The following is a 13,679-nucleotide window of genomic DNA, read 5'->3' on the forward strand; positions in this document are numbered from 1 at the left end:
TTTTAATTTGTTTTTCCTGCATTTTCTATACACGTATGTGCAAATAAACCTAACAAAACTAAACCATAAACCGCAGATATGCCACATTTACCTGAAGGAACATCATAAATACATTACAGTGACAACGTATCATGTGATTAAAGTCTTTAGGAGCATGCAAATGAGTCTATGCAAGATCAAAAACACCTGTATGTGTGTCTGATAGGAATCTAACAGGAAATAAACACGATAAAAAGGTCATAGAATTGTTATATTCCGGTTTATTTCAGCTAAAAGTGCCACAGGTTGAAAGAAGACTACCAGTTTTAGACACTGCTGCATGTGACCATCTCTTTGGAACAACCTTCTCCCATCTCTGCAATCATCATCTACATTATGGTGCTTCAAAAAACATCTGAAAAGGACTCTAATTTGCAAAAACTCTCAACACTTCATTGATTCATTTGTGATTAGATTGTGTTTCTGTTGTTGTAAATTGTGCATCTTTAACAATTTTGTATGACTTCTTAGTCTGGTCTTTGTTTTACATCTTTTTCTTTTCATGTATGATTGCTGTTATTTAACGTTTTGACTTTTAATTTCTTTTTCCTGCATTTTCTGTACATGTATGTGCAAATAAACTAAACTAAAAAAACTAAACCATAGGCTGACTCTTCCTTACCACAGATGCACCACATTTACCTGGAGGAACATCATCAAAACATTACAGTGGTAATATATCAGCTGATTTAAGTCTTTGGGAGCGTTCATATGAGCATATTCATATATAAATATGTACATCTCACTCATGACTTGCCTTGTGTTTTTCAGAACTTCCTCAGACAGTCACTCATATTCCACAAAACACACTAAGGACCTTTATCGTCCATATTGTTGGACTTCTCTTAATCAATATTCATTGAAATACAGAGGACTTGGACCTGGTTTTATGTATGATTGCTGTTATTTAATAAGGGAGGTATCTGCATTAACCATTTCTGGCTTCTAACCTCTCCTGCACAATGTTTTAACTTTTAATTTCTTTTTCCTGCATTTTCTACACATGTATGTGCAAATAAACTAAACCATAGACTGACTTTTCCTCACCACAGATGCACATTTACATGGAGGGACATCATAAATACATTACAGTGACAACATATAATAAGATATAAGTCTTTGGGAGCATCCATATGAGTCCTTGCAGAAAAAAAGGACAATGTATGAACTATACAAGATCAGAAACTGCCGTATGTGTGTGATAGGGATCAAACAGGAAATAAACACGATAAAAAGGTCACACAAGTGCCTAAAGTCAAAGCCAAAAGCGCCACAGGTTGAAAGTAGTCTACCAGTTTTAGACATTGCTGCATGTGACCGGTCTTTTGCTCGCTTGTGCCTGTCGGTGACAATATTTATTTTTTTCCAGGGAACAAGGGAGAGAGCGATGAGTTGGGTGTTATTAACCCTGCCTCCATCCTGCAGTCCATCCACTCGCATGGCTCCTCCCGCCCCCTCCTGGCACTGCGCTCCGCTCATCAATAGGGAGCACATTTGAATAATGTGTGAGCACTTGGACTGGAGCCAATCAGCTGTCAGAGGACCGTGATAAATCGCAATGCATTATTGATAATAATAATTACGTTGACATGCGCATTTCTACTTGAGGGGGCTAATTTTTTTCCCCGAGCCGAAGAATTTGTTGAAGAAGGAGAGGAAAAATTATTGGCAACTCTTTGCTCCTGATGGTTGCACCATGTCGAGGCGCAAGCAAGCCAAACCGCAGCACATCAACTCCGACGAGCCCGGGTCGTTAGAGAATGGTGAGTTTAACACACACACATACACAGATATTTGGAGAGTTTGTTACCCAAAAAACTTGTCCCGCAGCTCCGCCATGCCATGTTGCGAACTATCGACATTTTATCTCAAAGTTGGGGGCTGCCTTTTACACGGTTCCCCTCGCACTTTGACCTGTTGCTGTCCGTTTGAATTGACCAGGAGGAAAACTTCGCTTCAGTCATGAGAGGCGACACTTTCAGAAATGATTTTTAACACAATACAGGTGTTGCGCGAGGAGCGTTTTTAAAATGCAACACTGTAATTTTGACTCCGTTCGCATTAAAGACAGGTGAAACAATAAAGCGAGACATCATTTCTAGCTTTTTAAGCGGTTTAAATGTTTAAATAATTCACCAATTACACCTTGAATCGAATATTCCGGAGTAGAGTGGTTGTTTCGTGGGTAAAATTAAAGCCAGTGAATGCGTCTCAATGTTTTTTTGGCTACATTGAAGCGTGTGTTGCTACCTGTTGAGTTTTTTAGGACTTTTTTGACTCACTTATTTAGCTGTGTGGCAAAGAATGGCTGCCTTGGCTGTCTTTCATGTGTGTTTTTGCCCTTTACATCATTCTAATATCACTAACTGCTCTCATCTATCATGAAATATCACTTTAATTGGTGGCAGATATTAGTGCGTAATTTCTAAGTTGTTTAACGGAATATAAAGAGGTACTGTCGCTGTTGCTTTTGTTTCTTGTGTTGTTAATGTAATGATTTACATTCCTACTTTGCTTAGAGTTTAAGTGTAATGTAACATTAATATTTTAGTTGTTATTTTTGGTGGATTTTGTTTGTGACTGTGCGTCATCGTTGAGCTTTTACACAAAGGTACCTAAAAACAGTATGAAATGTGACTCTGGAGTAAGCTGACCTATAGGCAATAAATCCCCCAGTTTAATGCATGACTGTTTCCTTTCGTACATATGTGGAGAGGTGGGGGATGGAGCAGTGGCCTTTTTTTGTGGAGACTGGGTGGGGGTGCGTTTTGGTGTTGCCATATGCAAGCTCCCATAGCTGCTGGCGCAGACCTCACCTTGTAATTAGGAAACCTTAGTTAACACGATGTTTGGAGAACCAGCACATTCATATTTCCTTTCACCACTTATAACATCATTGTTTGATGAGGTAACATTGTGTGAGCCACTCAGGAACATGTATTGAATGTTTAGTCTGACCTCGTGTCATGGACCCACCAAAGGTGATCGGATACAGGTCATGCGCCGTCAAGTGGTAAACCAGAGCGTTGTTCTTTTTATTGTTATTTCATAATCGACAACTTGTGATTTTATTGCTAAGAATAGTGCTTAACACTCAGTTATACCTCGTGTTTACCTTTCCTATCTAAGTTAATTATATTAAGATAAGAGCGGCTGTACCACAGTGCGTAAAAGTGTGTGTGGCCTGCGCGCTGTGTCCCTCAAAGATCAGAATGTAAAGCAACTTTTCTTGTGACACCGCTTCAGTGCCTCCTGGTGAGCAATTAACAAGTCCAGCAGTTTCCTTGGGCAAATGCAAACAGGTGGTCTACCCCCTTTTCTCAGAGGCATTAGCATTTAACAATACACCCAGTTGTGAAATGGCCTCTTGGTTAGCAGACAAATTAAAAAGCTCACTTGGAGCACTTATCAGGCTTTCACAGGCTGTGAACATGCTTGGAGGTAATCAACATAAAACCACCTCCTTTCTTTTATCTTTTTTTATCCCATGTCTGCATAGTTAACCTAATCTTGTTTTGTCCTGTCTGCTCTTTTTTATATTTGCTGGAAACTCAGATTTAGAATTAAAAGTGTATGGATTTATTGTGTATTGTGGAACCCAGACTCACATGTGCTTGGGTTTTAGTTTAGTATTTGTCACCAGTTTTGCCCCACATGTGCTCTGGAAACAGATCTGATTTTTAGCAAGTGCTTGGTGGAATATTTCAGAAAGTGAGTAATTTAATGCCCATGGCTCTTTGTCTCTCTGGACATTGTTCTGGGTAATGTCAAAGGTAGATGATTGCCCTCTGCTGGCCCTGTAGGCAAATTCAAAGCCCTTTACAGCCCAGTGCAGTGACCTACAGGGAGTGGACAAAAGAAAGGAACATCATGTAGGATTATCCAAGGAATAAAACACTGAAGCCTGAAACATATCACAGAATCAAATTAACAAATTGTCATTAGAGCTGCAACAATTAATCGATCCAGTTAAAGTGATAATGGAGTAACCCTTTTAAGTAAGTTTTTAAAGAGAGTTAAAATTCTCTGCTGCCAGCTTCTTAAATGTGAGTAGTGTCTTTCCTCTTCTGTGATAGTAAACTCAATATCTGGGTTTGTTTCAGGAAGAGATTTCTATCACAAGGATCAGAATGGATTTTGTAAAATCAACATGCATACATCCTGTGTCATCAGGAGCTCACAGATTTTAAGAAAATCATTGAGACTTTAGTGTTATTAGAAGATGTAATGCCAGGCAATTGATTAGCTGATCAACCTCATAACATTTGAAGAGAGTCACATTTGTCTGAAGTAAGAGTATATTTTGGGGCACTCTGACATACAGGAAGCATGGGACAAACTGTGACAAATTCAGCCTCATTAATAGATAATGGAGTCAGTGTAATGACTTATTATTAATTGTATTATCCTGAATATTCACAGCAGCTAAGTGACCTCTGTGAAATACTAAAGCATACATTTCCGGTGTAATGGCTTATTATTTATTGTATTAACAACTGGGTTGTGGACAGAAAGACATTTTAGGACGTCATCTTGGGCTCTGGGAAACACTGATCCACAGTCTAACCATTTTCTGACATTAAATAGACCAAGCAACTAATCGATTGATTGAGAAAATAATCAACAGATTGTCAAACAGTAAAAAAAAAAATAGCATTAGTCGCAGCCTTTGTCACAATGATAACAAAAATTTAAACTAGTTAAAATTTCTTAAGACTTTTGCAGGGGTGTCCTCTTGACTTGCGTAACACATCTTCAGTTTACCAACATACTGTTTTCTAAAGTCTTAATTATTACACTTTATTGTTATTTATTATTATTCCGCTGTGAGGGTCCTAAGGACAGAGGGACGTTGTATGCTGTAAAGCCCTGTGAGGCAAATTGTGATTTGTGATATTGGGCTTTATAAATAAAATTGATTGAAAATTGATATTAATTCTATCGTCTGTTATTGTCATAACTGTATGAAGAGCTGTCATTAAAATCCTGTATCCTCTTGTTTTAGGGATTCTTCCGGACGATCAAGCTGAGGAGACTGAAAATGAAGTGAAGAGGCTCAGAATGGACGAGACCAGGGTCTGCACCAAATGTTGTGCCGAATTCTTTGACGAAGCAGAATTTCTTGAGCATGAGAAAAATTGCACTAAAAGTCAGCAGGTGGTCATCATGAAAGAAGGAGATGGCAACGAAGTGCCTGAGGAATATTCACAAGGCTCTCCCGAAGGCCTCACAAGTGACCACGACGACAGCCAGTCCAGCAGTCACTCCCTATCGAATGTCAACACAGACCATCTGGAGAGAACGGAGGAGGAGTCCAGTATGAATGCAGATGATTCGTCACAACAGGATCAGGCGGAGATGCCTGCGAGTCCTGCGATGAGTTTCCAGCCATCACACAAAATGCAAGACACAAATGTCACTCTTGAAACCATCGCAGACACCAAAGTGGCTGTCGCCCAACATTATTCGAATAATACATCTCTGACCTCGTCGCAAGAAGCCCTGCAGGCCATCCCAATGATCCTGGAACAGTTAGTGTGCCTCCAGCAACAGCAGCTGCAGCAAATCCAGCTGACAGAACAGATTCGAATCCAGGTAGCCATGATGACTCCACAGAGTCTCCAGTCATCAGTAGGGGCAGCAATGGACCCTCTCAAAGCCCTCGGTGCACATCTCTCTCAACAGCTGTCTGCTGCAGCAGCTCTGATAGGAAAAAGGACTGGCAGTCAGAACCTTTCTCTGGAGACAATGAAGCATGGTAAACTACCTCTGCCCACCAGCATCCCTACCTCTCTACCTGGAGGACTGGGTTCTCTGACTTCTAAAACAGACATTTTGAAGGGCATTCAAGACCTGCCGAACCGTTTACCAGCACAACTGCAGCATTCACCAGGTGTCATGGGTTTCTCCAGCACCTTTAATGGTATCCAAGCAGGGAATGAGGCCTCCAAAAAAGTGAAGACGAAGATGCTGAACCCCCCACTGGAATCAAAGAGTGGTGACTCAATATACAAGCACAAGTGCAAGTACTGCGGAAAGACCTTTGGCAATGACAGCGCTCTCCAGATTCACTTGCGTTCTCACACTGGCGAGAGGCCCTTCAAGTGTAACATCTGCGGGAACCGCTTCACGACCAAAGGAAACCTCAAAGTGCATTTCCAGAGACATAGAGACAAGTATCCTAACATCAGCATGAACCCCCATCCTGTGCCGGAGCACCTTGACAACATTCCCACCAGCAGTGGCATTCCCTTCGGCATGTCTGTGCCCATGGACGAGTCAAATCTGACTGACGTCAAGCCTATGCTCGGCCATCCTGCTGCTGGCTTCCACCCGTCACCTGTACCAGGATTCAAGACAACATTTGACAGCTTTGCAGGGGAACCATTTTCCCAGAGACCCTCCCCATCAACAAGTGATGGCTCCCCATCTGTTTCCTCTGTGTTTGGCCAAGAGCCAGGAGTGGATCCGAATCACAAGGATGCTAAAGAACTGCTCGGAGCGCTGCATCACATGAACAGTAACACCCTCATAGCAGAACAGAGCTCTGGAACCGCAAAACTTCAGCAGATGGTGGATGGCCTGGACAAGAGGACCAATGACCCCAACGAGTGTTTAATCTGCCATAGGGTGCTCAGCTGCCAGAGCTCACTCAAAATGCATTACCGTACACACACCGGTGAGAGGCCCTACAAGTGCAAAATCTGCGGCCGTGCATTCTCCACCAAGGGTAACCTGAAGGCTCATTACGGAGTGCACAGGGCTAACACTCCTCTTAAGATGCAGCACTCGTGTCCCATCTGCCAGAAGAAGTTCACTAACGCCGTGGTTCTGCAGCAGCACATTCGCATGCACATGGGTGGGCAGATCCCCAACACCCCGATGCCAGACAACCAATATGAAGCAGCTGAAACAATGGAGTCATCTCTGTCAGAGGAGAAATCTATGGATATCAATGGATTTGAAGCAAGCATGGAGGATCAGGAGCCAGAGCTGAACTCCCAGAAGCCAAACGATGCCTCCGATTCCCTCCCACCTGCCTCTGAGGAACAACAGAAGCACACTGCCCCCGCCGTGTTTTCCAGCCTCGACATTTTGAAGAATCTCACCTCTGCTCTTGCACTGAAACGACAGAGTAGCACCGCATCGGAAAGTGAGGGAACATCAAAAGAATCCCCATCAGCTCCCAGAGAGCAGGAATATCAGAACGGCCGCAGTCCTGCCATTTCTGACTCTGCTGTGTCGTTTCACTCCTCTTCCCCACTAAACAATATGAGCAGTAGCAAGTCTCCTGAGTCTGCTGGTGATGACTATGCCCGCAGCGTGTCAAAACCAGAGTCTGATGGCGGTGCTCAAGGTGGCTCTGAGTCAGGCGGGGCCCTCGACCTCACCGCTTCAAGCAGCTTCACCCCCAAAGCGATCAAAGAAGAGCCGGGCATGCCGTTCACAAATGGAGATTATGGTGAGTTTATTAGAAGAGTATTCATTTGTATTGTAGAAGCTGCCATGTTGGATGTAAAGAACTAATTTCCCACCTTTTTATATTCAAACAGTTCCCAGTAACATGTCCTTCATGAGGATGCCATCAAGTCTGGCCAGCCTGGAGATGAAGATTCCTCCAGAGAATCACATGGGCCCTCATGGGTTGTTCAACTCACATATGCCTCAGGGAACAGCCATGCCTTCGTCCATCTCCGCTGCACCACGACGATCAGCCAAACAGCATGTCTGTAACGCCTGTGGCAAGAACTTCTCATCTGCCAGTGCCTTGCAGATCCATGAGCGCACTCACACAGGGGAGAAGCCATTTGCCTGCAACCTCTGTGGCAGAGCTTTCACCACTAAGGGAAATCTAAAGGTAAGTCATCGTCTAGCAAAGTGCTGAATAGGCTGTTTTTAATTTGGGAATAATGCAATGTCAAGTGTTGTGATGTGATTGTAATAAACCGCGTCTTGTCTTTAGGTGCATATCGGCACTCACATGTGGAACAATACGTCGCGGCGTGGCCAGCGTCTATCTCTGGATAACCCCATGGCGCTGATGGCAATGAGCTCCGAAGCTAAGATGTTGCCAGAAATTATGCAGGCCCCCAAAGAGCTGGGTGCTCCGCCAATGAACTTTGACCAGTCTCTGTGGAACCAGTATGCTGCTGCCTTCAGTGGGGGCTTGACCATGAAGGCCAATGAAATTTCAGTCATTCAGGGTGGTGGTATCCCACTTCCTGGAAGCCCTGCCGGTGGGCCTCTGATCGGATCCACCGGAGGCCTCGTGAAGATGGATGGATCCCACTCCGGCCTGCCTGCCACCATGGCTGAAATTGAGAAGAACAGCTCAGAGAGCGTGCCAAAATCACAGTTCCCACATTTCATGGAGGAGGGTAAAATTGCAGTTAATTAGGCTTTTTCAGTGAATTCACCACCTGAACTCAGCTTTTGAATGTCTCCTTTCCGAATGAGGTACAATCACTTTTCAAAGAACCTTATAGAATCTGCTGAGATTGGTTGAATTATTCCAGTAACGTCATCGCAGCTCTCTCCCCTCCTGATCTGAACAATTCTCAAGTGTTATTTTTAGTTGAACTTGATATAACTACTGTAGTTGTATTTTTATTTTATATAAATATATATGCGGGTATTTTTTTTTTTCCTGTGACTTTTGTTTTGCTGTCTATCCAGAAGTTTGAATGTATAACTTGAAACACTTGAAACTGCTTTAATTCAGACCGTCTCCTCGATGCTTTTTGAAGGATTTCGACTCTAATAGGAAGTTTCAGGGCATGACTCTTTAAGGACACCGTGTCTCAGTGCTCAGAGATAATGGTTTAGTTAACCGTATGTATCTAGAATGACTACTTTCCCTCCTATTGTGTGCCATAGGTTTTATGACATTGTACATTTTTTGTAGTGGTAAATGTCATTAGCGTGTCTCATTTTGAAGGGGCTTTTGATCAGACTGACAGATTACTCCAGTGTCTTGTTCATTAAATAAAGGTGCAACAGTTCAGTCATCAGTTTCGGGTTACAAAATAGGCTTTCATCGTTGATGCATTGGTGCTAAGATACAGTAGGTAATGACTCAAACCTTTTGCCAAGTGCCTAATTTGAATTGTACAATGTTGCTGTTGTCTTTCACTGCATCATCAGGTCGTTATGAAGGCTCTGTTTGACTAAGAAATTAGTGTGTTGTACCGTTTAACATTGTATGTTATATTTTCATGGGTTTACAAAAGTCAATTTCCCTCCTGACATATTCCACTTCTTCTTTAGAGTCAAATTTAGTTGGCTGAGCTCTGAAGGCTGTTGTATGCTTCATGTTCTCATGCCTGCACTTTATTTCAGGTTTTAGTTCCATTTCCATTTATAGTTACATTTCACTGCTTTTACTGTGATGGCTGAACGGGGAAAAGGGCAAATCAACTATTTTGTTAACTTCTCCTTCTTGTCATATTTTGTGTGAAACAACCAGTTAGAGTAATTGTCAGACTTTTTTTTCCTAGGTTATCGTATCAGTTTTGTAGCGTCATTAATTTATTTATAATTCACAAAATGCTTGAGGTTAGGGGGTAAGTTCTACCTCGTTTAGATTTTAGTTGTCCTCCGCGCCCCCTACTCTCAACGCAGCGTTCTGTACATTTTCCGATACATTCTTGAGTTTACGACGAGATTTTTCATTCTCAACCTGCTGAGTTGAACGGTAATGAATGTATCACTGGACACTTTACACAACTCAGAATAGTCAGATTACTTTGTGGGCCCCTGCTGTACATTCCTTATCGATATGCATTTGCCAAGTTGTGCCTTTCTTTAGCAAACCATGTCAAAACTGCTTTCAAGTTGGTCTCTACAATTCAAGTGATGTTGAGCCAATTTGGCCTGTTTACAATGTAAATGTCTTTTTTCGTTTTGTTTTTCAAATGTTTCCTACACCTAAATATTTTCTGATTTTGAGAAATAAAATCAGGGTGACTTTTTCAATATTTTTCCTGTCATCATTTCCCGACTTATAACTTTTTTTACTAAACTTATTTGAGCTGATACCCAAGGACAAACTTAAACAGTGTAACACAAGTCACTGAAATGTACCCTGTCCTTATGCTAATGTCTGTGCTAGCACAGCCAAGTTTGAAGGTACATAAAATCCCTCATTTACATCAATTCACCTTCAGATGACTCAAGTGGAGTATTTTTCTATTCTCATGGCCCACCAGGAGCCATTAATCCTTTGCCATTTTGCATTTTCAACGAACAGCTATTTGCATCCACAACTGAAGCGTGCTCTCCAATCATGTGTCCACAATCTATTTTAGGTCAACTATAAGGTGTCCTTTCACTTTACAACTTTGACATGAGATAATACTCTGCATACATGTCATTACTGCGCGCTCAGGCTAGTAGTGTCTGTGGTGAGAGAGCAGATACACCTGTACTTCAGCACAACAGCTCTACAACAAATACAACCATATGCATTTGGTTTGATTTGATTCTGCCTCAGACAACTCAACACACTTGCCCAAACTTTCAAAATAAAATACAAACCACCTGGGCATACAAAGATAAAAGAGAGAAAGAAATGAACTTAAGTACAAGGTCTATGCATAAAATTGAAGCATGGCACAGTGTAGAAACACTGTGGCTGCCCCAAATCATGACAGACTGCTTTGCCTTTTCTAGACCAGTGGTTCCCAACTGGTGAGTCATGGTCCAAAAGTGGGTCACAGGCCCATTCTGAATGGACCACAAGTGACCCGCGAACGTGCTAAGTTTGTATAATACACCCTTTATTTTGAAGTACAGTGAATATCTCACACAAGGTTTTATTTTGATGTGCTGTGTCCTGTTGTAGATTTACAGAGACAGGAAACTAACTTAACAACATGGCCAATACAAGTATGACGCTGAATATGAAACTTTGTGGACCTTGAACTAATGACGAAGGAGCATTTTGGACCCAGCTGTTAGTGGATCAGTTGGGAACCAATGTTCTAGACTTTGCAAGAGTTGTGGCGTGCATTATACAAACAGTACATTTTTATTAGAGTAGCAGACATCCACCATCACTCCTCTTTTCATTTCCTTTAATAAAAAGTTTTAACACTTGTTTTAGAAGCCAAAGTAGTCTGTTAGCTGTCACCAATATCAGCCTCCACAAGGACTGAGATCCAAAGTCATATCTGTAAATTCTGATTACATGCTTGACTAGCGCTCCTAGTATTATATTATATTATGCTGGTTTCTAACACCTGTAAATTGCCTGGTGCCTGAAGTCCTGGACCATTGGACTGCAATATATGGAAAGATGTTTCTAATATTTTGTCCACCTCACTTAGCACTTAGCAAAATATACATTTAAAAAACTCAACAGCAATGTGTCTTTGCAGAAACCATGACTCGGTTACTCAAGAAGTACCCAAGAGCGGTTTCATGTATTTTCTCTCTGCACCCGCCAACCAAATCACAGCTCAGAAGGAAGCGTGCATCTACTCATGGATGAGAGGCTTGTTGTAAACATCAATGGCGCCTTCCTCGGCTGAGCTGTAACGTTAGCCAGCTCAGTGGTGCTAATTGAGCTAGCAGTACATGCACGCTTCATTCTGCACAGTGATACAGTTGGTGGGTGAAGTTATATTCATACAAGTAATATTAATACTGGTTTAAATAAACAATTTGATCACGCTTCCCATCTTTGCTGAGCAACAGTTTTGTGTGAAAGGAATTAAAGGCCTGTCCCAAATATAGGCCTGTTGATTTCAGTGAGTTAAGCAAATAATAGCCCGGGCTACTAATTGAAGTTTTACGGGTAGTTCATTTTTACCTTTGCCTGTAACTGTGAGTTAATATATGCACATATTTTTACCAGTTAAGCCCTGATCACACAGGAAGCGTTTTAGCAGCTGGAATGTTGTAATTGTTTTGATGAAAATGAAGCTTTTTGCTGGTGGTTTTTGCTATGTGCCTCATGTTTCTGCGCTCCAGGTGCCTGATATTTTTGCCAGAGTGCTCTGAACTCCTCGACTTGAAAAAATTTCAACGTAGGGGGTGATCACACAGAAATGAGACGCTAGAGACGCGGACGCTTCAAAGATGCTTGAAACGCTGGAAGCGCTTATTCAATGCGCGCTAGCTACTGGCATCTGACGCTCATAAAAGTTGAAAATATTTTAACTTTTCAGTGTCTACGCGCGTCTAAAAAGAAGCGTCTACAAAAACGCGCGTCTAAAAAGACACCGGAAAAACGCCTGTCTAAAAAGATGCTTGAACGCTGGTCAGACGCGCTGCATCATAGGAAAACAATGGTTTTACTGGCGTCGTGTGTCTAGGGTTTCATCTAGGTGTGATCGCTCCCTTAGAGCAGAAAGGTGCCCCACGTAATCTCTTTTTTTGTCATCGTTTTTCACGTTGTCCAATCTGATGATTTGAGAGACGGGCCTTCTGTGGTGGTCATGACAACTTAACAGTTGGTAAACAACAGAGGAGAAACTGGTGGTAGCGGTTGCTGGATACCCAGAGCTGTACAGCCCGAAGATAGACAGCAGGTTGTCAAACTGCCCCCAAGTCATCCTAAAACATGCCTGGAAACATCCATCATCGTGGCGAAGCTCCTGGACTAACTGGTGGTACTCCCCATGATCAACCCTCTTTTTTAGGGTCTCATGTACCCACACAGATCTCTGTTTATCTGCTGACAACCTCTCACCCTCAACCAGAGCTACAGACAGCACCCTCTGCCTCAACATTTTAGGAACTACACACTAGTTGCTGTGAAAAAAAATTAGATTGATCACACAGGAAGGGTAGTGTAAGGGTGTGATGGGGTGGTTGCCTGGCAAAAATGGCACAGCAAGTGTTTTTCTTTTCACTAGTGGTATTCAATCGAAAAATCGGGGCCCAGCTTTTTGAGTGTTACCCATTAGGCCCGTTTCCACCGCAGGAACTTCGGGGTAATTTTATGGGGCCGGGGCCGTTGGTGCGTGTCTCCACCGCAGGAACCACCCCTGATGGACAGAGTTCTGGAACATTTACAGGGGCTAAACAAGTCCCTGCCTCGGAGTAGGTACTCAGAACGGCCCCGAGAAACTCCTGGCTGGGGCTTGGGGATTACTTGGTGCTGATTGGATATACTTAAGGCGGGATGTGACGTTTTGTAAATAACAACATGGTTATCGTAGATTAGCTGGGCTAACCATTAGCTGTTAGCGGTGTCTGTAACAACTCAATAAACGGCCCGTGAAAAAAACAACAACATGATTGAGCTAGCAAAGCAGTTTTGTGTTGCTATGTGTGGTATTTATTCAGTTTTGGGAAATCACGATGTCTAGAAAGCATCAGCTGACAGGGACAGCTAACAGCAGCAGCAAAGCTAACATCAGGACGTCATCTGTTAAAAGCCTCCCGATGTCGGATATGACATGAAACTACTCCAGTTAGCTCAATCATGTTGTAACTAAGACATCCGCTGGAAAAAATATTTTTTTCATGGACCGTGACCGGAGTTATTACAGACACCACTAACTGCATCCCTACGCCCCTACGTCGCCCCGGTCAAAATGGTCGCGCAACGATTACGTCACAGAGCCCGGTAACTTTACAGGAACCTTCCTCCTACTCCGCTCTCTCAGTGGAGACAAGGCGGTTGAGAGGGC

General features: G+C 42.6%; 1 protein-coding gene across 1 annotated transcript; it reads left to right on the forward strand.

Moving 5' to 3' along the window:
- The first annotated feature begins 1,551 nt into the window (after nt 1-1,551).
- sall4 (spalt-like transcription factor 4) lies at nt 1,552-10,022 on the forward strand. The gene is made up of 4 exons (XM_050066173.1): nt 1,552-1,802; nt 5,045-7,501; nt 7,593-7,897; nt 8,003-10,022. The coding sequence occupies exons 1-4, from the start codon at nt 1,736-1,738 to the stop codon at nt 8,435-8,437; spliced, it is 3,264 nt and encodes a 1,087-aa protein (XP_049922130.1). The 5' UTR covers nt 1,552-1,735; the 3' UTR covers nt 8,438-10,022.
- Nucleotides 10,023-13,679: the final 3,657 nt, after the last annotated feature.

Source organism: Epinephelus moara, chromosome 16, assembly GCF_006386435.1.
Source record: "Epinephelus moara isolate mb chromosome 16, YSFRI_EMoa_1.0, whole genome shotgun sequence".
In the NCBI taxonomy this organism is placed as follows: Eukaryota; Metazoa; Chordata; class Actinopteri; order Perciformes; family Serranidae; genus Epinephelus; species Epinephelus moara.